This window comes from Musca vetustissima, unplaced genomic scaffold (genome assembly GCF_032173495.1).
Source record: "Musca vetustissima isolate MV318-11 ecotype Yass unplaced genomic scaffold, APGP_CSIRO_Mvet_v1 utg52381, whole genome shotgun sequence".
NCBI lineage: Eukaryota > Metazoa > Arthropoda > Insecta > Diptera > Muscidae > Musca > Musca vetustissima.
The window spans coordinates 57960-81841 of NW_026887194.1; the positions used below are offsets into that span (position 1 = coordinate 57960).

Here is a 23882-nt window from a genome sequence, read left to right on the forward strand (position 1 = left end):
AAACTTTTCAAAATCGCTCTCAGAGAACGCAAATCTAGTAAATATGCTAAAATTAGATGGCAATACTTCAAAATCAACATAACAGTCAATCAGAAGTAGACATTCCTGTTTACCGTTTTTACTCGCGTTTTTACTGGCGTTCTCTGTAAAAAGTTTACACAGAGAACGCCATTTTGTTGGTTCTCTCTTAAAATTGATTCAAAAAGTACGTTCGTTTATAGTACGTTTACATTATACCGGATTTCGTTAACCCAGTCGGTTTCAATTGTCAATACCATTGTGTATATGTCAAATAAATCCTCATGAAGTAGGTTAACCCGGTAAAAAGTTCTAATGTAAATGCCGTTTTACTTTCCCAGTAACATTTACTCTGTAAGAATTTGCAGAGAGTTAAATTCGAAAATTGCAAAAAGTAAACGAACAACATCCAGTAAAAAGGTTGTATCGACACAGCTAATAATAACAACAAACAATTTGGCGCAAACAAAAAAGCAGTATTTTTATTAGAAAAATAGATAACAATCGGAAAATTGATGTTGTTTACAAATACTTGCGTTTTCTTCATCCATTTTATAGTACGTTTACAATTAACCGCATTTCGTTAACACAGTGGGTTTCAATTGTCAATTCCTTTGCATATATATCAAATAAAGTAGGTTAACCCGGTGAAAAGTTCTAATGTATATGCCGTTTTAATGTTTAATAATATAAAATTCACAAAACAATTAATTTGCTTGACAACAATTTTGTTGTTTGTTTACAAAACATCACAAAGCAGCTGATTAAATATCAGCTGGTGGTACAAGGTAATTGTCATGGCCTATAAATAAGGTCACCCAGGGAAACCAGCTGATAATCGATACCTCTCAAGTTTGCTGTCAAAAGGCATTATTGTGAATTGACTTCCATTATGAAAACGTAAACAAAGTCGAAATTTTTGACACTAGACTTGAGAAAAAACAGCTGTTTTCCGATTTCGATTGCTATCTTGGTGACCTTATTAATAAATCTTGGTAATTGTTAAAGTGAATTTACATATAACATTTAATCATGATTAAAGGCTGAATCAGGGTTTATTATCTTAATCAGGCTAAATTCACCACGATTTATCATACAAATTTAAATCATCGTGCGGCAAGGTTTATTTTAAATTATGTTCGAAATCATGGTACTAATGAGATGCAACTAGGTTTTTGTATGAAAAAATACAACTCTCTCATAATGCAAATGTTTTTACATGTTGTTTGTTTTCATATTCGGCGGCTGCCAAATGCAAAAATAAAAAATTAAGGGAAAACAAAAATTATTTATAGAATTTTTGTGATTTTAGTTGATTTTTTATTTCCCAAATAATCACAGTATTGCAAAAATATTTCCATTGTTGTAATTTTTCTTTTCATTTTCAAATTGCAAACAAATATTTTTGGTGCAAATTAATAATTTTGTTTGTATACTAACAAACATCAGCTGATCGGCATTAAGATCATGATTAAAGGTATGTGTAAACAATTAGGGTGTATGTCTGGATTTCGTTAATCGAGTCGATTTAAAATGTACGTTTAAAGCGTTTTAAAACTATAGCTTTTATCGTGATAAAGTGCATTTTGATTTAATTGCTAAATCGCTCTAAATCCTTTGCTAAATCAAGATAATTTCAAATACAACCCTGCTTTTGTCCCAAAAAAATAATAGGTTCTCCTTAGAGTATGCTTTAAAATTGTTAATATTCAAAATAACTGCCTGACAAAAATTGCTGAAATTGCTGAAAATGTAGTTTTTGATCGCATTTATAGTAAATATTACTATAATTTAAAACGACAAAGGTTTTATGTATTTTTGACCTAAAATAGAACAGTTTCTAACGAAATTATTAAAATATTGATTCAAAGATTGCCGCTGACATCAAGGAAGCAGTGAAATGTGTATGTATACGTAAACAAATAACAGCTGACTAATCAACTTTATTTCATTATAATACTAGTCTAAACAGTTATGATATGATATCCCGATTTACAAATCGAGTGGATTTAGAAGGCATAGTTTAAACGTGCTTTCACTGAGCTAAATTTCTCCTTGTAAGAATTTGCAATCTGCTCTCTCAATTCACTCTCTTTCTCTAATGGGCTTTTGGGTAACGAACAACATTTTGTAATCATTTTTACAAATTATTGAGTAAACGAACGAACCTATTATGTTTTTAATTCATAAAAAAAAACATATTTATATAGTTCATTATTTTTTATTTTTATTAAAATAAACATATCAGTATAAATAGCTTATATTTTAGTATGTAAATATGTATTGTTAACATAAAATGAGGGGAAAAAAGAAATGCTATTCATATGCTACTTTGAATATAATAAAAAAGATAGTTTAAAAAAGCACAAATTTTAATTTTTTTTTCAAAACCAAGTGTAAATAATAATTCTTAACAAATATCTCCTCGCAGAATGTCTTCTAAAATGGAACAATTAAAATCATAAAGATCTTCTTTTCTAGTTGTCAGTGGTATAATGTCATCGTCATCGTTATCGTTTTTAGATTTTTTGGCTTTTTTAGCATCCGGTGTTTTTGTTTTCGATGCATCAAATGTTGTATATTTCGATTTGATTAAATCAGTTGTATCACTAAATGCTTTACCGGAAAGTAGTTGGGTATTTCGGGCTGCAAAGTAAACGAGAAAATGAGACATTCGAAATTATACTGTAGAAAAAAAATTGTATATGAATTTACTCACCTAATATATATTTTCGCATTCGAATTTTAAAATCTTTTGTTGTAGTAATTTCATCTTTGGCTTCGTTATCCTGAATTATACCAAAGAAATGTTGTATGCCATCTAGATTGAGGCGTCGCGTCAGTATGTGCTTAAAATCATGTTTCTTCTTCAGATACTGATAGAGCATTTCCAATGAATTGTTGGTTATCAGAACGCCCTTCTGAAAGAATTCGAGAGTGGTTTTGTTTGGCACAAGTGGCTGGGACATGACTTGATTCATTTTGTCCAATGTTGCTTTTTGTTTTTCCCATTTTTTACCATATGCTTCCTAGTTTAAGAGAAGAAAAAACATACACTATTAATGTAGACTTCAAATTAGATCTACATCTACATACCTTCCCTGGCTGTGAATAATTTTTCAACGACGAATTGTGTACATCGAACCAATCATTAACAATTTGTATAAAATCTGCTGTATCTGTGGCTTTCGCAAAATCCGTTCCCAGTGCAAAATGTTTTCGCAATGCATTTGCTGTGGTATTTGAAAAGAGGTTTGTGGCTGGTTTCATACTTTGTCGTCCTACAAATGTTAATTGAAATATGAAAATATTCGTAAAAATGATGATGTGGTTTTCGTTTCATACCTGGACCACCAATAGCTAAATGTTCTTCAACCAGATTCAATGGTATTGATTTGTCACTCTTTTTTTTATGCCGCCTCACCAGTTCCAAAATGATGTCTGAATTGATTGTTTGATTATTTATAGTGAAACCGGTATATAGAAATTGATTTCTCATCAATTTCAAGAGGTGTGGAACATCATAGAACATAAATACTTTTTCGGCGGCATTTGTAGGATTTGGAAACCAGGGTTTATCTAAAAAAACGAAATTGAAATTTGATTTCAGCAAAACTTTACATACGTCATTCTGGACTCAATTAATTACGCTGTGCAAAATCTCGTTTCAATCGAATTAGCCTTGGAGTTTGGTGCACCGTTTACATAAAATCCGACTTAGATATATATGGGAGCTATATCTAAATATTAACCGATTTCAATGAAACTGAACATACGTCATTTTGGACTCAATTCATTACGCTATACCAAATTTAGCCTTAATCGAACAAAGCATAGAAGCGTGGTCCAAAAATCGGACTAAAATATATATGGGAACAATATCTAAATCTGAAACGATTTCAGCGAAACTTAACATACGTCATTCTGGACTCAATTCATTACGCTAAGCAAAATTTTATTTCAGTCGGGTCAATTACATAAAATCGAAGAAAAATATATAAGGGAGCTATATCGAAATCTGAATCAATTTCAAAGAAACTTAATATACGTCATTCTGGACCCTATTCATTACGCCATGCGTTTCAATCAAGACGATAGCAGCTTGGTGAAGCATTTGAATCAAATCGGACTAAGGTATATATGAGAGCTATATCTAAATCTGAAACGTTTTTCTTCAATTTCAATACGAGTCGTCAATGGGTCATAAATGAGCTGTGAAAATCTCATATCATTCGAATCATAAATGCGACCTGTACTTTGTTTACAATTTTACATAGACAAACAACCGGACGGACGGATATGCATAAATCGACTCAGAAAGTGATTCTATGCATATTCTAAAAAGGAACATATGCACAAAGACATAATACCCTATACCGCAGTGTGGTGAAGGGTATAAAAATAAGAGGCCAGTTCGGAAAGTTCTTAGCCTAGCACAAAAAACGCGGTACAAACAGAAAACAGTTACGTGTTTTGGAAGCTTCCATCTCTGTTATGAACACATGTTAAATTTTGTTTCGATCTGGCAACTCCTTCATATAAAAGACGCATCCGCAATTTTTTTACATTTTACAAAATTTAACATGTGTTCATACCAGAGATGAAAGTTTCCAAAACACTTAACTTTTTTCTGTTTATACCACGATTTTTGTGCTAGGCTAAGAACTTTCCGAACTGCCCTCGTATATCTCATGAATAAAATATTTTATGTACGAAATGCAAAACCATGAATGACAAACATTTTTCTTTCAATGCCAGAAAAAAAACGCCACTCTTATTTCAAAACTCTTTCTTGAACTACTTACTCGGTGTTATTTCGAATTGATTCAATAGCTCACGATTGGTTGGTCCCATATCACAGACAATACCCACCACGGGAAAACCTTCATTACATAGCGCCCTTATGATCTCCAATAGTATTTCTTTGGTAATTTTACAATCGAATACGAAAAATACCGGTTGTTTCCATGACGTTTTCAAGCCGCTAGCTAAGACAACATTAACCCATTTTGCTTCCTTTTCGACTGTAGTATCTTTACATTTATATTCATAGGTTCCCGTCACGGGCATTTCATCAAACGAGAGAACGCAAATTTTCTCATCCTCTGACATATAACTGACATGTTTCAGCAAGTCCAGCGTCATCGTGAGAAGTCCTTCTTTTGGTATTAACGTTGAAGTCCAACGATGTAACGATGATACGGTTGGTATGGGAAAACCTTTACGATACATATGTTTATAGGCTCTCGGTCCGGTTGCGTACAATGACAGTGAACTTGCAATATCTTGCCATTCCCATTTCACCGCATTGTTAAATGATTTTAATTTTCTTATTTGATTGTCGGTAAATATTTTACTCATTGCTTGAATGGCCAAATTGCATTTGATAAGTTCAGCTTTAAGATCTTTGTTTTCAGTGGTCAGTGTTCTTACCCGTTCGGTGTATTTTTCAGTGTCGGCAGCAATGACTATAGGACTACAAGACAAACAAAGGAAAGATAAATAGTTTTCTTGTAAAATTATAATAAGGGAATGAAAAGGAAATACTTTGTCTGTGTCCCTTGTTCCCTGAACATTTTATATTGCGTTTGTGCCCCTCGTACAACCGGTTGTACGTTACAATTTGAATTATCACCGTCACTGTCATCGCTGTCATCAACAACAATTGAAGAGTTACTTTGAGTGGGCAGTGCCAGTGGATCCTTTTCCACTTTCTTTCTCTTGCTAGTTTGTATTGGTTGAGGAACTAAAACACGTTTTCTATTTATAAATAAATTACAATAATTAGAAAATTGAATTTGCTTTTTAACTATATATATATATATACTTTACATAGTAAATTCTGGTTTGCCAAAAAGCGGTATAGGTTGTCCAATTTCTCGTCTAGGTTTTGATGGTTGGGGTTTAAAATTTGGGTTGCCCATAAGTGGTAAGGCACTGCGCATCAATACAAAATGTTTACCGGAGTGTATTATTTGTGACTTGTGAAAATGAGCGGCACATATTTTAACCGTTCTGGCAAGCTCTACACCACAAATTTTACTCCATATTGCTCGCGTTGCATCATCTTGTGGTACAGAAAAGAATGTATCGGTTCCGGGTGGTCCCTCTTTTTTCTTGCAAAGTTTGCAAATTCTCATTGTTGTGGTTTGTTGTTCTTGCTACTTTTTAATGTTCGAAATGCTGTGCTGAAAGGGAAGAATTAAAATTAATACCTAAGTAGGAATTATTAATCACATCGATTTCGATATATATCTAGTCCTATTTTCGTAAAATTTCCCACCGAAGCATTTTTATGCCGGATTCCTTGAACTTCTTTCGAGAAAATTTTTAGTTATGGATTTATATGTATTTCGACATAGCTCCCATATAAAAGTCCCAACCCATTTTTGGTATATTGAGGGTTTTAGCGATTTTTGCCAAACTAATGAGTTGCTTTTCGCAGACAATTTTTCGATATAGGTTCATGTTTTATCATAGCCTTGAAATACATGTTCCGCTCCATTTTCTTTACTTTTTATATGTTCTAGACTCATTTTCTAAGCGACATATTTTATACGAAAGCATTTCGAGTTTCCGGAGGAAAAAATACTGTTACGAATATAACTTTAGATTTAAGTTAATTTAGATGAATTCCGTTAATTTAAGAATTTGAATTGTAACGTAAATTTCTACTACGCAGTTTATTTGAATAACTTCACAACAACAACCACTGTATAGATTTTTCTACATCCTTCCATTTCCTCTTTCATTTTCTATTTTGTTATTGTCGTACAATTCTTGTTAAACGTCATTCCTCTTTCTTTGTTATTCCCTCGCCTGTATATGTGTTGTTGTTATTCCTCTTTCTTTGTTATTCCCTCGCCTGTATATGTGTTGTTGTTATTGTAAGTTTGTTTACTCAAGTTTGTTGTTGTTATTGTTCACTCAGTAAGTTTGTTGTTGTTATTGTTACTCAATGTGTTTGTTGCATTGGTAGATTGTTCGTGATCTAGGTGTTACCAGATCGTCTAGAAACTTCTGTAGCGACAGGCAGGGCTCATATAAATAGAGGGAATGGAAAGGCAGTTGTCAGTTGTGAATCAGATCGCGAATTGAAACCGTCGTGTAAAGTAAAGTGCAAAGTAAAGTTGTGTGAATAAAGTCATTGTAATAATCGTAATCTGAAAGAACCCGCGTTTTATTTGATACGAACTGTATCGGGAAATAAAACAACGTCTACACGGGAATAAGTGAAGTCCAAGAACGTAACAATACCTTTTGCAGAATATGTTCAATATTGGTCGTTTGATCATATTCCACATAGGTTATTGAATTTATAGGTATTGAATTTAGGTTAATATGTTTCGAAATTTTGTTTACTCCACGATGCAATAAAAATGTATTTAATTAATATATATTAAAGTATATTAAATTGATAATTAGTTAAAATGGTGCCTTTGTGCCATTAGTCGGCACTTTTTTCCAATTGTCGGCATGACATGTTCCAATAGTCGGCATGTCGCATTTTAGTTTAACAAAAATTATATATTAAATCGATTTTTCTGGTATTTGCATTAATAAATTATTATTATTATTGAACGTTTTAATCAGTGTTGTATTAAAAAAATTATATAAAATAATTTTATTTATTAAAATATTACAATTATAAAACATGGTGCCAACTTTGGGAACCTGTTATCCAATTATCGGCATGGCTAAATAACGCATTTCAGAGGTTAAAGGAATTAAAGATTAAAACCATGTATTATATTATGTAAAACTATTCTATACTGATTTTTTTATAAATGAATCGGTATTTAGAGTACTTATATAACATTTTTTCCAATTTTGAGCCAAAATGGTCGAAATTCTGTTAATTATTCACCCATATGCCGAGTATAGGACAACCTCAATAATTGTTGTTCCTAAGGTCGGCATAGATAAAAATATTATAAATATAAATATTTTTTAATAATTTTAAATTCTAAAGTGTTCTCTTGTATGTTCTTTAAAACTACGAAAATGCTCCTTGTGAAAAATATATAATTTTAATGTAATTACTAGTCTTTTAATATCGACATGCCCACTAATTTTTTCCCTCATTGACAAAATGCAGAATTTTGGCTGAATAAATGTACTTAGCTCGATGAAATTTTACATGGAGAAAGGATGCAATATTTTTGAAGATTATTCAAGGTACTTTTCATATTTGGTTATAGGATTTTTTAGTTATTTGAAGTTATATACAACAGATGCCGACTATTGGTACATGCCGGAATTAGGTGCGTTTACCCTATAAACGCGCCGAAACATTCTGAATTCAAATACCGTATTCAAAATACCAATAATCAGAGGTTGTTTTCCTGCAACAGAAAATCTTGACAGCAAAGGAAGACTATTGTACGAATTCGCCTACTGTGACATCATGTGAATATGACATTAATAACGGAGATTTTTAATCGTAATCATAATGGAATTTGATCGTTATCATCTGTTTTAGACATTTTTTACAACAGATAACTTCCATTGACTTAACCTCTGACAGAAAGGAATACTATATTACAAGGATCCGGTATAATTTTCATTACCTAAGCGTCTGTAATATGGTATTCCATTCTGTCAGAGCTTAAAATATCGCTTTAGGTATTTAAATTTTCGTTATTATAGCCTGGTAAATGATCAATCCATGGCAATCTAAGCCGATCTCCGACGCTTGAATACATAAAATAATATTGAATTGTATCAAGGCCCATTTCAACAGGTCAATCGAAATAAGTCATTCTGATCTTAAATGTTCTAGCCAGCAGTTTGACAGCATGAATGATATGTATCATCTGGTCTGCTGAGGAAAATATAATTAAGCAGAACAATATGACATTTGTTTGTTTGGATATTCAATGAGCGAATATGTACCTACCTACCTCTTTCTGATATTATCTGAAGATGATTTAAAGCTCAACAGGAATTAAAAGTCTTCTTCAGATGGTTTGACATTAGAGGTATTTCCTCGAGAGAAATTTGTCTTCCTTTAAGAGATAAATGATGCTCAGTTGTTTCTGTTACACTTACTCTTTCAACAGTTCGCTGAAAGTCTTAATTTCTCAAAATGTTTAAATATCTGCTCTTTTCTTATTTATTGATAAATATAAAAAGCTATTTTGTTTACGTTCAGATGAGGCGAATTAAATAATTTGCTCTTCTTCTTTTGATCAGTGACACTCACTAAGTTTTGATAACACCTAGTGAAAGAATGCCACCTCTCATATTGTCAAGGGATTTTAAGCGAGAGGACAATTCCAAATGTCAGGCTATATAAAAGTTGATGTCCTTTCTGTTTATTCCAGATCAAGATCTATTAATAAGGTCACCAAGGTAGCAATCGAAATCGGAAAACAGCTGTTTCTTCTCAAGTCTAATGTCAAAAATTTCGACTTTGTTTACGTTTTCATAATGGAAGTCAATTCACAATAATGAATTTTGACAGCAAACTTGAGAGGTATTGATTTCCTGGTGGTCTCCCTGGGTGACCTTATTTATAGGCCATGTTCCAGATGCTGGTATTTAGAAAGGAGAAGCAATGTGAAGTCAGAACGAAGTCCATTGTGTTTATTTTGTATAACTGGAATGAAAAAAATAAAAGCTTTTGTCACCAAAGAAAAAATGCACCTCTACGTTGTGTGCTATAATGACAGAATAAACAAATGGATTATTGAATATCTTTTTTACACATTTCAAAACATTACATACACAGTCACAGATTTTGTATACGACTTTGGCATAATAAGCCACAATATGGAAAAAATTTTAATTTTTAAGTAGCTATGGCTTACCTTGAATAATTGTACCATGCAACCTGGTAATTATTGTACCATGGTTTCATCCCATAGCATAAAGTCAGAAGGTAGTCTCATTTGAGAATTTTATAATGACAATCCTTTTTAATTTGGAACTCATCTATCAATTTTAAATAATAACAAAAATAAATTCCATAAAAATGTATGTATGTCGATTGGAATATTTTTAATAATTTAAACAAATTATATTTAGTAAATATGAACATTGCTCTCAAGATTTAACCTGATTGTTACATCCTTTATTTATAAGTTTTAGAGGCAAGGTACTTCAAAATATCTAAAAATATAAATTATTTAGACATTTTTGCCACTGAACACATAATTTGCGAATGAAGATATTTTCATTTAAATTTTGAAATCGAATACTGTCAAAGGCAAATTTATGAAAACATTTGAAACATATCACTGCATGAGAATACCTTGTATAATTATGCCATGAAACAAATCGACTTTCAAATATATTTTGTTATATTTTTCAAAACATTACACACACAGTCACACATCAGGGTTTATTTTCTTAATCGGGCGGAATTTAACATGATTTATCATACAAATTTAAATCATTGTGCGGCAATGTTTTTTAAATCATAATCGAAATCGTGATACTAATGAGATGCAACGCGGTTTTTGTAAGAAAAAGTACAACTCACCCACACTGTACCAAAATTTGCAACTGTTGTCACATGTTGTATGTTTTTATATTTCAACTTTCTACTGAAATGACAGATGTCGAATTCAAATCCCACACTTTTGAAACCACGATAGGGATAACGCTTGATATATATATATATATATAGTCTTGATTTAGATTAGGCGAGTTTACTTGCGGCAATTCTTGTCGTTCTCTTTTGAACTTGGTTCATGCGTCTATACAAGGCAATTCGGTTTCCAAAATATGTTTCTATTTGTTGTTTTTTTACATTTAAATATATATAAAACGTCAACAAATACGAAATACACAAAACAAATTGCCAGAAAATTGTCGGTACGAGCAATTTTTTTTCATTTCTATTCCCCTTGCCCCTCTCTCCAACAAACAAAGACTTGCCGCAAGTAAACTCGCCTAATCTAAATCAGGACTTATTTAAATGTGATAACAGTTCAATTCTGTCTGCCTGCTTGACAGGCTGTAGGGCTACCCTACAATTTCGTGTTATCAATTATCTGTGAATGCCAATTTGTTTGATGAAGAAGCATCAAAACAAATCACACGTGTTTTAGTTTAGTTCTATCACTTTGTTGCAGAATTTTTCATTTAATTTGTAAAAAAATTAAATAAAATAATCCATTAAATGGCTGCCAACAATACGCTGGAGGTACTCTTTGTGAGTAACACCAACGATAATCAATTATCCTGCTCGGCATGGGATTTTCGTACCGGTACAAATTTAATGAATTATAAGGGAGGCGGAGGTGGTGCTGCTCTACATACCCTCTCGGTTCTACGTTCCGAGTACATTGTGGCTGGCAATCAAACTAAACCGCTGTTACATGTTTGGCCCATAAATGCTCAGGAACAAATGACGGCCATACGTTTTGTTGTCCCGGGAACAGTTACGGCTTTGGCTTTATCGCCCGATGGCAGTTATATGGTGGCTGGTATACAGGAAACCCTTTATGTATGGCATGTTTTGACAGGTCGTATGATGAATACACTGTCAAAACATTATCAGACTGTGACCTGTGTTAAGTTCACCAGTGACGGATCACATTTTGTAAGTTGCGGTAAGGATGGTGCAGTTTTGGTGTGGAATCTTACACGTGTGGTGGCACATGAGGAAAATTTGGCTCCATTGTACACCTTCAATGATCATGGATTGCCTGTGACAGATGTTTATGTTGGTACTGGTGGTATGAGGGGATATATGTTTACCGTTTCCCTAGATCGTTCGTGTAAAATATACGATTTGAATAGTGGAACTCTGCTCTTGAGTGTTGTCTTTGCTGAGGGTCTACAAAGTGTGACGGTAAATGCATTGGAAACTCAAGTGTTTGTGGGCACAAATTCTGGAAGTATTTTCGATTTCTTTATTAATGATGTGCCCAGAGTGAAGGTGAGTTTAATTGTGTTGATTTTTTATATGGGCCGCTTTTTAAGTAAATTTGTATCTATTTTCAGGAATATCATTTTGAAGAGGCTCCAAAACAATTCATTGGTCACACCAAACCCAGTGTAGTAAATTGTTTAGCATTATCTGCTGATGGCAAGACATTGGTATCGGGAGCCAGCGATAGCCAAGTGCTTGTATGGAATATATCCAGTAGGCAATTGTTGAAGACATTAACATTTAAGGGAGCCATTACAAATCTTCATTTGAAACTTACCAATCCTGCCATCTTTAATCCCGAACACAAACAACCATTAGTTTTTTCAGCCAGTTTAAAACGTATGATTGATCCGGAAGGTGCTGAGGAAATGCCCATCGAAGTTATGGTTGATTCCAATACATTTGATGATGAATGTGATTATAACACCACAAGACAATTATCGCAAGCATCACCTAGTGCATACCCATTAACAAGCTCAGGGGTCCTGACTACAACCACAGACACAAAATCCGAAGACAAAGAAGAATTAAAGGCCTTGCGCCAAGAAATCGATAGACTGCGCCACATAAATAAGAAACTTTTTGAAGTTTCCAGCAAACAATTGTTACGCGCTCAAAAACGTAAATAGATTAAGTTTTAGTATTGTAAATATAATTTTTGTATATTCTCCTCTACTCAATTATAACATTTTGACTCGTAAACTGTTTTTTCAACAACTACTTTATTTTTATTGATAAAATAAACAAACAAACAAATCACCCATATTTAATACTTTGTCTTTTGTATTTTTTTATTTGTACACATTTCCTACTCATCTTTCTGCTCTTGTACATCCAAATTATCTACACCGAATGTGGCATTTTCCATTGCCAGCTCTTGTCGTATTTCACGATTCGAATGTAGCAATTCTTTCAGTTGCTCAATAATATTGTCCGTCCGCTGTTCAAAGAAATCCAATGCCGAACTTAGCTCATCCAGGCTGTCGTTTACGGCCTCCATCTCTGCAACAAAATGAAGGAGGGAAACATGTTATTATTGTTGGGTTTAAGCAGTTATCCTGTGTGGAATTTATTTACCTTGAATATCAGCATCCTCGACATTGTTTCTAGGATTCTCGGAAGGATCATCATTGTTTTTGGGCGACATGTTCATGTTTTCATATTGTCACCTGACTGCTGTCAGATTGAATGTCATTTTGTAGAACTGTGTTCAGTTGGTTTTGCATCAGAGATGGATGTGTGCAATCATTCGATATTAATTGACTGTGCTTAGGGTGATTCTTAATTTAAGCCGTAGATGTAAATATGTTGGCAATTGGGATTAACGTAATACCATGATATAATTACTACAATGTAGGACATTGCTACTATTTGATTAACATTTTTTAAAGGAAGCTTGCTCTATCAAATCAAAGTACACATTTTTTGTATTTGTGTGTATTGTTTTGGGAGACGTAGGGGGATTATTGTTACAAACAACGGCTCTAATTGGCTTTGAGATGACAAAGCTCAGGCTTCTCTTGGTCCCTCTTTCACAATTGTGCAAACTGACCTCCCTTCCGTGTCACCTGGACTAGCTACCTTCATCACCCGTTGAAATGGCGAGCTAATATGTGTAGCGAGTTCACCCATAAGAACTATAAAGAAATGGGTTGAGGGGTCGGGTTAGTTGCCCACATTCGGTAAACTATGAAAAAGAAACGAAAAAGAAAACCAAACCCCCTAGTGTTGGCTACTGCCGCAAAGGAATAATGGACTACGATCTGCAAATCTGCACTTAGAAAGTGCGCACGTTGTACAGAACATGCGCAGTTTTCGTTTTGGCGGATGTACTCAAGAAGTACATGGCCGATATTATTGTCTTAGTCCTGATTTATATTAGGCGAGTTTACTCGCGGCAATTTTTATCGTTCTCTTTTGAACTTGCTCCATGCGTCTATACAAGACAATTCGGTTTCCAAAAAATGTTTTTATTTGTTGTTTTTTCTCATTTAAATATATATAAAATGTCAACCGAATTGCTATAATCGGTATAAAAGCGAAATTCTTCTACATTAGTCTAATTTGCGCCCATGTTCCGACCGAAGGCAAAAATGAGCAGACCAAAGACATATTTTACGAGCGCCTACAAGCAGCACCAGATTCAAGCATCTCGATATACACAAGGCCACTTGGATTTTTCCCGATCGAAGAAGAAGAAATCAAATCGATCACGTTGTGATATACGGAAGGCATTCATCCAGTGTTTTAGACGTTCGAACGATCCGAGGAGCGAATATCGATTCGGACCACTACCTTGTAGCAGCCAAGGTTCGCACTCGTCTTAATGTAGCAGCAAATGTGCGATCTAATGTAACACGGAAACTCGACGTCGAAAAGCTTCAAACACAACAGATAGCAGAAGCTTACTCCACTGAACTTACCCAACTGCTTGAAGCTCAATGGCAGAGAATTGCCCACTCCCTACAAACTGCAGCAAAAGTAACACTTGGGTACCAAAAAGAAACCCGTGGTACGATCAGGAGTCTCGTAATGCTACTGATATGAAAAACGCAGCGATAAGGCAACACTGCGGACAGTAGCCACACGTAATGCGATGGAGAATTATCGGGAGAAAAGGAGAGAGGTGAAACGTTTGTTCAGAAAAAAAATAAGAAAGAGCAAGAAAAACGTGAGCGTGGGCAAATCGAGATGTTCAGGAGTCAGAATGAAGTCCGGAAGTTTTACCAACGAGTAAAACACCAAACCGAAGGCTTTGGTACAGACATGACGAAGGAAATCTGGTGACAGATACTAGCGTGCTGAGGATTTGGAAGAAGCATTTTCATAAACTTCTGGTATCAAATAGTAGCGGTGAAGAGGATACCCCTAGACCAATAATATATTACGGTATAGAGTGTATACCAGCTAGCCAAGATGAGGTCAGAATAGCAATCAATCGGCTGAAGAATTATAAAGCAACAGTTGCCGATGGGTTGCAGGCCGAACTATTCAAGACTGGTGGTCAGATGCTGGTAAGGAGCATGCACCAGCTAATTAGTACAATTTGGCTAGAGGAATTCATGCCTAATGATTGGAACCTCAGCATCCTGTGTCCCTTACACAAAAAAGGAGACAAGGCGATATGTGCCAACTATAGAGGAATAAGTCTCCTTCCCATCGCATATAAAGTGCTATCCAGCGTACTGTGCGAACGACTGAAGCCAATGGTCAATGACATTATTGGACCATACCAATCGGCTTCAGACCTGGTAAATCCATCATTGACCAGATTTTCACTCTGAAAATCCTGGAGAAACCCCACGAAAAACACATCGACACACTCCACCTATTCGTCGACTATAAAGCCGCATTCGACAGCCCTATCCGTTCAGAGGTGTATAAAGCCATGTCTGCGTTTGGCATTCCTGCAAAATTAATACGGCTATGCAGGATAAATGCATACCATTATGCTGATGACATCGACATGGTTCGAAGATTGAGAGCATTATATGGATCTGAAGCATGGGTACTTACGCAAGCAGGTGAGGCAGCTCTTGGATTGTTTGAGAGAAAAATCCTCCGAAAGATCTATGGGACGATCTGCGATGACGGTGAATATGTGCCAACTATGGAGGAATAAGTCTCCTTCCCATCGCATATAAAGTGCTATCACACAGTATGCTGTGTGAACGACTGAAGAAAATGGTCAATGACATTATTGGAACATACCAATGCGGCTTCAGACTTGGCAAATCCATCATTGACCAGATTTTCACTCTGCAAATTCTGGAAAAAACCCATGAAAAACATCAGAGGTGTTTAAAGCCATGTCTTAATTCTGCATTCCTGCATTATTAATTCGCCTATGCAGGGTAACTTTAGCTGGCACAAGATCAGCAGTTAAAGTCGGAAAGGACCTTTCGGAGCCCTTTAATACCGAACGAGAATTCAGACAAGGTAACAGTTTGTCGTGTGAGCTTTTTAACATCCAGCTGGAAAAGGTCATACGAAAGGCAAAGGTGAACAGAAATGGCACTCTGTACACCAAACAACACATGTTGCTCGCCTACGCCGATGACATCGACATAATGGGCCGAAAATTGAGAGCGTTAACAGCCACCTTTGAACAAATTGAGGAGGAGTCTGCCAAAGTGGATCTGGCAGTAAACGGCGAGAAGACCAAGATGATGGTATCAACGCGCAAGACGTCCAGTAGACTGTGAAACTTGATAACTACAGCTTCGAGGTAGTCAAAGATTTTATATACCTTGGTACCGCCATAAACAAAACGAATGATATCAGTTTTAAATTCGGAGAAGGATAATGTTGTCCAAAAGATGCTACTATGGTCTGAGCAAACAACTCAAAAGCAAGGCCACCTGCCGCCAGACCAAACTCACACTCTACAAGGCGCTGATACTACCCGTCCTGTTATATGGATCTGAAGCATAGGTACTTGCGCAACCAGATGAGGCAGCTCTTGGAGTTTTTGAGAGAAAAATTCTCCGAGTGATCTATGGGCCGATCTGCGTTGACGATGAATATCGCCGTCGAATGAACCATGAGTACCAGCTATTCTCGGACATTTTTAGACGTATTGAGCTGTAGCGACTACGTTGTGAGAATGGATAAAGATACCCCAGCCCAAAAGGCATATAAAAGCGAACCAGCTGATGGTTCACGCAGAAGGGGAAGTCCACGAATAATATGGAGAGATCAAGTGGAAGACAACATCTCGAAACATGGTATTTCGAATTGGATGAGTTGCGCACAAGGCCGACGTGGCTGAAAATATTTTTTTCGGCTTATGGAACAGCTAAGCTAAGTAAGTATTAATTTTTAGGCCCTCAGCTTTATGGCTAATGAGGATATATATACTTTAATGAGTTGTACCAGCTATTCTCGGACATAGGCATTTTTAGACGTATTGAGCTGTAGCGACTACGTTGTGAGAATGGATAAAGATACCCCATCCTAAAGGCATATAAAAGCGAACCAGCTGATGGTTCACGCAGAAGGGGAAGTCCACGAATAATATGGAGAGATCAAGTGGAAGACAACATCTCGAAACATGGTATTTGAATGAATTTTGCTTATTACTTCTGTGGACCACACAGGTTATTTGAAGGTTGATAATTTGCAGGCCTTTTAGAGTTAATTTGTATTATTTCTTTTTGGTTGCTTTCGAATTGTGTAATTGTCTCTCTAGTCTAGGTTTGCAGATTTTGCCTTCTAGGTTTTGCAGCTCCGCACAACCATAGGGTGGTCCGATAGAGATGAAATGCAGATCAATGTATGATTTAGAGACAATTTTTAGGCAATTCGTGGCAACTAAGTAACACACTATCATTCAAGATCTTCCTGGTTTTGTCAATTTGGACACTGGATATTGATTGTATCCACAGTCTATGAGTCTGACAATATGAGACCAATAGATACTAGGCCGTGTTGAATGGTGTTATTTTAATTTTAATGATTTTGAAGATTAAAATAAACTGTATATTTTTTGGTACGACTGCTCCTGTTGGCTGGTAAAATTGGAAAAGGAAGTTCCTCTGAAATTTTTAGCGTGGTCTCAGAATGATGTCAAAATTTGTTTGTCAGTGTTCTGATCAATAAGCGTTATCGATTTACATGTTCAGTAATGTAAACAAAACAAAATCGCATGCGAGAAAAAAGTTTTTGATGAACGGGAAAAGCGTTATATTTATTTTTTTTTTTGAAATTGAAAAAAGTCCATTACATGGACTACCTATTTATTGTACCATGATTTATACCATGATACAATAATAAGGTGATGTATCAAATCAAAAACCTTTGTTTTTTTCTGTCTATCAACATTTTCACATGGTTGGCAACATTGCACATCGAATTCAAGCAGAAATTACGAACTTAATCAAGTCATCAGCTGCGCTAAATTGACTACCTATTTATTGTGCCATGATCTATACCAAGCCTGTATAATATGTAGTACGTTTATATTTAACTGGATTATGTTAACCCGGTGTGTTTCATTTGCCACTTCCTTTGCCTATATGTCAAATAAATATAATGTGTATGTATATTCTATATACATCATGTTTTACGAACATTTAAATTTCATAACCAACAAAATAAACTTACCTCTCACTTTACTCCCGAAAAGAAAATAACAAATCCCAAATAATTATTTTATGTAAATTTTTTCGTTTTCTTTTGTTATTTTTTGTGTTGTTTTTTTTATTAATTGTTTTAGTTTTTTTATTTTGTTTTTATTTTTTCATAATTTATTTAATGAAACTAATTTTTATTTTTAATAAATAATAATAATTACACCTAATTGTTTTTTTGTTATTTTCTTATTGATTCATTTATGTTATTGAATATTAATTTCAATGATTCTTATTGGCGCCCGATGAATTTATTTTTTGGTTTCTTATGTGAGAGGGCATTTTTGTTTGTTTTTAAATCGTATTTCATAAAATTGTTGTTGTGGTTGTTATTTTAAAGAACATAATTTGAATTCGTTTCATTTTGAATGCTATACAAAGCCATATATTTAATTAATTTCTATATCAGTTAGTCTTGATCTACTTTCGTATTTTTTATTTTTGTTTATTTATTAAATTACAATTACTCATTTAGGGGAGTTTTTTTTGGGGGGAGGGGGTTGTTGTTTTCAGTTTTATTTTCGTGAAGATATTTTGTAATAATAATAACCGTAACAATTTAACTAATAATTTTAGTATTTAATATAGTATTTTGTTTAGTGTTAGTGTTTGCTTATAATTGTTTCTTGTTATGTTGTTTTCTATGTTCTTTTTTTGTTTAACTACTTGAAATAATAATAATAATTTCGATCTTCATAGGTTTAAGGTTAATGTTGTCAAAAGTCAATAAAGATGTAATGCCTCACTTCTTTGAAATATGTGTTTGTAAACCTTGAAACTGTTTAAGAGGACTTTCAGGCTTGAAAAAATAAAGGAGAACGGCGTCCAAATACAAGTATGACTCTGATACTCCCTTATAAATTGAAAATTCCTACCATGATGCAATAATAAGAGGTTCGTTCGTTTACTCAATAATTTGTACGAATTTGTACAAATTTTTACAAAATGTTGTTCGTTCACCCAAAAGTCCAGTAAAAGAGAGTGAATTGAGAGAGCAGATTTGACAGTTGTGTTACTGAGTATTTGCAAATTTTTACAAGGAAAATTTACTCAGTAAGAATTTTCTTGTACCATCAGCTGATATATAATCAGCTGTTTTGTTATGTTTTGTAAACAAACAAAAAATTGTTCTCAAGAATATTGATTGTTTTGTGAATTTTATTTTGATTTTGTATCATTAAATACCAAAATGGATGAAGAAAACGCAAGTATTTAAAAATAAGGTAATACAAGAGTAATTGGCGAACGATTTTTTAGGTTCCAAATCCAAACAAAAAAGTGTGCATCCCTAACATGTCTGGAACACCATCGGTTATGTCCACCCCCATATGCATTTGCAGATACAGGAATAACAGGTCACAACCCTTTTAAATGTTTGTGGGGAACAAACAACATCAATTTTCCGCTTGTTATCCATTTTTCTAATACAAATGCTGTTTTTTAGTTTGCGCCAATTTGTTTGTTGTTTTAATCAGCTGTGTCGAAACAATCTTTTTACTGGATGTTGTTCGTTTACTTTTTGCAGTTTTCTCTCTTGAAAAGGAAAAATTCGTATTTACTCTCTGCAAATTCTTACTGAGTAAATATTACTGGGAAAGTAAACGAACGAACCCAAGGTGATGTATGAAAACAAAAACATTTGTTTTTATCTCGATCATCTGTCAAATTTTTCCATATAATATTTCACATGGTTGGCAACATTGCACATCGAATTTAAGTAGAAATTACACACGTTGACATTTAATCAAGTCATCAGCAGCGCTAAATGATAGTTCATTTAGCGCAGCTGATGATGCCATGTTTGACAATTTAAATGACGATTTATTTTGACAGTTGTATTACACAAACCCTCACTATTCCAACTGGGTTACATTATTCAGTTCCCTGGTTAGTTTAGTGTAACTATTTAATCAAAACAGTTTAGTTTCTTTAGAACAGCTGATTACCGAGTATCTGAAAGACCCATTAACTATTCATTGAGTTTTTTTGAGACATAGAGAACATTTACACACAATGTGTTTTACAGAGATTATATAATTTAGTTGATATAATTAAATAAGAAATGAAAATCATCATTAAATCATATGATCCCTATTCAAAGTAGAACATATTTATTGACTTTTTCCTATATGATGATAGCATGTTTAAATGCAATTTTTTTGAAATTGATTTTTTGTTAAGTGATCAGTGTTAACTATACACATAGTTTGAAGTTTCTAAAATTCAAATTAAATATGAGACGTAGACAGTTTTGACTCTCTGAAATTTGACGACATTTTTGCCAGATTTGCTAGTCTAAGCAAAAATGCGAATTCTGGAATATATTGCAGATTCTGACATTTAAGAATGTCATTATTCGTTTATGTTTAGTAATTATAACATAAATGACAGGTGTTATTTAATCCATATTATTTTATTTCAATTATTTTATCATTTTTTTGGATATCATAAAGAAGCAAATTGTTATTGCAGAAAAAAATTGTGCACTCTTGCACGTTTTAAAGCTGACCACGATGCAATAATAAGGTCATGTATCAAAACAAAAACCATATTTTTCTGTCTCGGCCATCTGTCAAATGTTTCCTTATAATATTCCACATGGTTGGCAACACTGCATATCGAATTCAAGTAGAAATTACACACTTTGATAGTAAATCGAGACATCAGCTGCGCTTAATGGACTTCCTATTTATTGTGCCATGGAGCTGACCATATGTTTAAGTAAAATACTCGGTTTATATGGCAGAGTTTTTTTAAACCAATTTGATGTAAACATAGCACGACATAATTACAGAAGGTAGTCTCATTTGAGAAATTAATAATGGCAACCCTTTTTAATTTGAAACTCATCTATCAATTTCAAATGGTATGAAAAATATATTCCATAAAATTGTATGCATGACGAATTTATATTTTCTGCTAATAAATATCTCAATTTTTTTTTTGATTAATATTGCTCTTAAGATCTAGATTATAGAGGCTGGGAACTTCAAGATATTAAATATTTTGTAATTATTGCCACTGGACACGTGTTGTGCGTACATTTCGAAGGGGGATTTTTCCATTTAAATTTTGAAAGCTGAAAGTTGTCAAAAGTAAAATAATGAAAAAATTGGAATCATATGTCTGCATGAGACTACCTTGTGTAATTATGCCATGTAAACATAGTATGAGACGTTATGTTCATTATCAGCTGTATCTGTGATATTGTCTGTTTACTCCAAAGTCCAGTAAAGTGGGCCACACACCTCAAACATGTGCGTTCGATCGGTGTGAAGCTCCTAGCCCACACACGTCAAACGGATCTATTAAACTTCATTTCATATTTATTTTTGAAGCGTGAAGATGAACCGCGATAGTGATGACGGAAATAGACGAAATATTTTTATTTAATATAAATGTATTAAATACTTTTATTTTATTCCGGGAAAAACATTTTTATTTGCCACACAGTAGAATATGTGTAAAAACATCAAAAAATCTTCCAAATACATATGTATTGCATTTTTCCGCTGATCCGCACGAAATTTCTCAACAAATGAGAAAATATCCACACACCAGGCCACAGACTTCAAACATGTGCGCGTCGCACAACGAAAAATTAAAAATTTTTAATTTCTTTCGAACGGTGTGCGCACCGGCAAATCGGTGTGAACACCGTACCACACACGTCAAACATTGCTTCGATTCACACCGATCGAACGAACATGTTTGACGTGTGTGGGCCACTTAAAAGAGAGTGAAGAGAACTTGTTTGACAGTTTTACACGGAGAACTTACTGAATGTTAAAGAGTGTCTAGATTAACGAAATCCACTCGATCTCAAATGTCAAATCCATAGCGTTTACGTCGAGTGGATTTCGTACTCAAATCAATCAATCGGCACAATAAATCCTAGCGGTTTAGACTAGTACTAAAATTAAGTCAATCAGCTGATGTTTGTTTACGTATACATACACATTTCTAATTTCACGTAGCTGGCAAATATTTTAATAATTCGAATAGATATCTCTCACTTTAAAGTATAAATGCACATAAATATGGTTTGTTTTAAAACATTTAATATTAATTATATATATATAACAAAATTCAGCTCAGAATTCTTTCAGAGATATTGCCAATTATCACGAAAATGACAAAGAAATGAGGAGTTATTATGAAATAACTCCGTTAACATTTGGCTTGTTCCAGCACTGCAAGAATCTACTAGATTTTACTATTTTCTTCGATATCATAAAAGAAAATTCGTTATCGTAGTAAAAAGTATAGATTCATTGCAGTACGGGAACAGACCAAAAGTGATGTATCAAAACAAAATTATCTTAATTTATGTGGCAAGTAGCGAGGCCTATTAATAAGGTCATCCAGAGAGAACAGCTGGATATCAGTGGCTTCTCAAGTTTGCTTTCAGAATTCATAATTCATTTGCTTTCAGAATTCCATTACGAAAACGTAAACAAACTCATTTTTTTTGCATTACTCTTGAAAAAAAACAGCTGATTTTCGCTAGCTGGATGACCTTATTAATAGGTCTTGACTTTGTTTACGTTTTCATAATGGAAGCCAATACACAATAATGGATTTTGACAGCAAACTTGAATGGCAGCTGATATCCAGCTGTTCTCTCTGGATGACCTTATTTACAGGCCTTGTATTTCTTTACTACTACACTACATTTCTGATAGAAAATATCTCGAAGAAATGAAGTTAAATTGGTGGAAGGAAATACATTGAATTAAAATTAAAGTAACATATGTATGTAAAGTACAAATGTTGACGTACATAAATAATGACGTAGGTATAGAAAAAAATTGACTGCACATATGACAATAAGTTTGCTGTCAACATTCATTATTGTGAATTGACTTCCATTACGAAAACGTAAACAAAGTCAAGATATATTAATAAAGTCATCCAGCTAGCGAAAATCAGCTGTTTTTTCAAGAGTAATGTAAAAAATGAGTTTGTTTACGTTTTCGTAATGGAAGTTAATTCACAATAATGAATTCTGACAGCAAACTTGAGAAGCCACTGATATCCAGCTGTTCTCTCGGGATTACCTTATTAATAGGCCTCGGTACTTGCCACATAAATTAAGATAATTGGTCTCTTCCCATGGCACAATAAGTAGGTAGTCCATTTACCGCAGCTGATGTCCCGATTATCTGTCAAAGTGCGTATGTTGTCAACCATGTAAAATATTATAAGGAAAAATTTGACAGATGGTCGAGACAAAAACAAAGGTTTTTGTTTTGATACATCACTTTATTATTGCATCATGCTCTCTTCCCGTATTGCAATGAATCTATACATTTTACTACGATAACGAATTTTCTTTTATGATATCGAAGAAAATAGTAAAATCTAGTAGATTCTTCGAACGACTCATAAGTGCAGATGGTTGTTGGATGATGTCTATATTTACATCAAATCTCTTTTAAGAAAACTTTTCATTTAAGAATGCTCGCGTTGAGCCTTCCGTTGCGTTATATGTTATCAAAAATACAACTACCACAAGGAAACGATAACACAAACGCTCGAAGTTGATGTGCGCTGCGCTTCGGAGTTAAATATATTTTAACTTTTTGCGTGCGTTAACTAGATAACAAAAAACGCTCAACGCGAACATTCTGTTTAGCCCTTTAGAGTATAAGTTGTTTTGACTGAAGAGGTACGTATATTCATAAAAAGCGTTATGTAATTTACATTTCTTCTGGAGTTTTGAATTGACAGCTGAAACCCAACACTCACAACTAATCAAAATGTCAAAAAGAAAAATATCACCTGTCATTTATGTTACATTAAAATATACAAGAAGAATTCAAATTTGTAGAAGTTAACTATTCATT

At 33.9% G+C, this 23882-nt stretch overlaps 2 protein-coding genes across 2 annotated transcripts; one reads left to right on the forward strand and one right to left on the reverse strand.

Moving 5' to 3' along the window:
• The first annotated feature begins 11146 nt into the window (after positions 1–11146).
• Positions 11147–12566, forward strand: LOC133334792 (WD repeat-containing protein 18). Its single transcript, XM_061543108.1, has 2 exons — positions 11147–11908; positions 11974–12566. The coding sequence occupies exons 1-2, from the start codon at positions 11147–11149 to the stop codon at positions 12529–12531; spliced, it is 1320 nt and encodes a 439-aa protein (XP_061399092.1). The 3' UTR covers positions 12532–12566.
• Positions 12567–12710: 144 nt separating this feature from the next.
• Positions 12711–13078, reverse strand: LOC133334793 (UPF0184 protein CG14818). Its single transcript, XM_061543109.1, has 2 exons — positions 12980–13078; positions 12711–12904 (listed from the first exon to the last, which is right to left on the reverse strand). Exons 1-2 carry the CDS (start codon positions 13053–13055, stop codon positions 12711–12713), a joined length of 270 nt encoding a protein of 89 aa, XP_061399093.1. The 5' UTR covers positions 13056–13078.
• Positions 13079–23882: the final 10804 nt, after the last annotated feature.

What these genes read in the sequence shown, in the direction of transcription:
- LOC133334792 (XM_061543108.1), top strand. Translation starts at nt 11,147, where the DNA reads ATGGCTGCCAACAATACGCTGGAGGTACTCTTTGTGAGTAACACCAAC. An exon ending in ATGATGTGCCCAGAGTGAAG is followed by an intron (nt 11,909 to 11,973) that starts GTGAGTTTAATT and finishes ATCTATTTTCAG; the next exon opens with GAATATCATTTTGAAGAGGC.
- LOC133334793 (XM_061543109.1), bottom strand. Translation starts at nt 13,055, where the DNA reads ATGAACATGTCGCCCAAAAACAATGATGATCCTTCCGAGAATCCTAGA. An exon ending in CGAGGATGCTGATATTCAAG is followed by an intron (nt 12,905 to 12,979) that starts GTAAATAAATTC and finishes ATTTTGTTGCAG; the next exon opens with AGATGGAGGCCGTAAACGAC.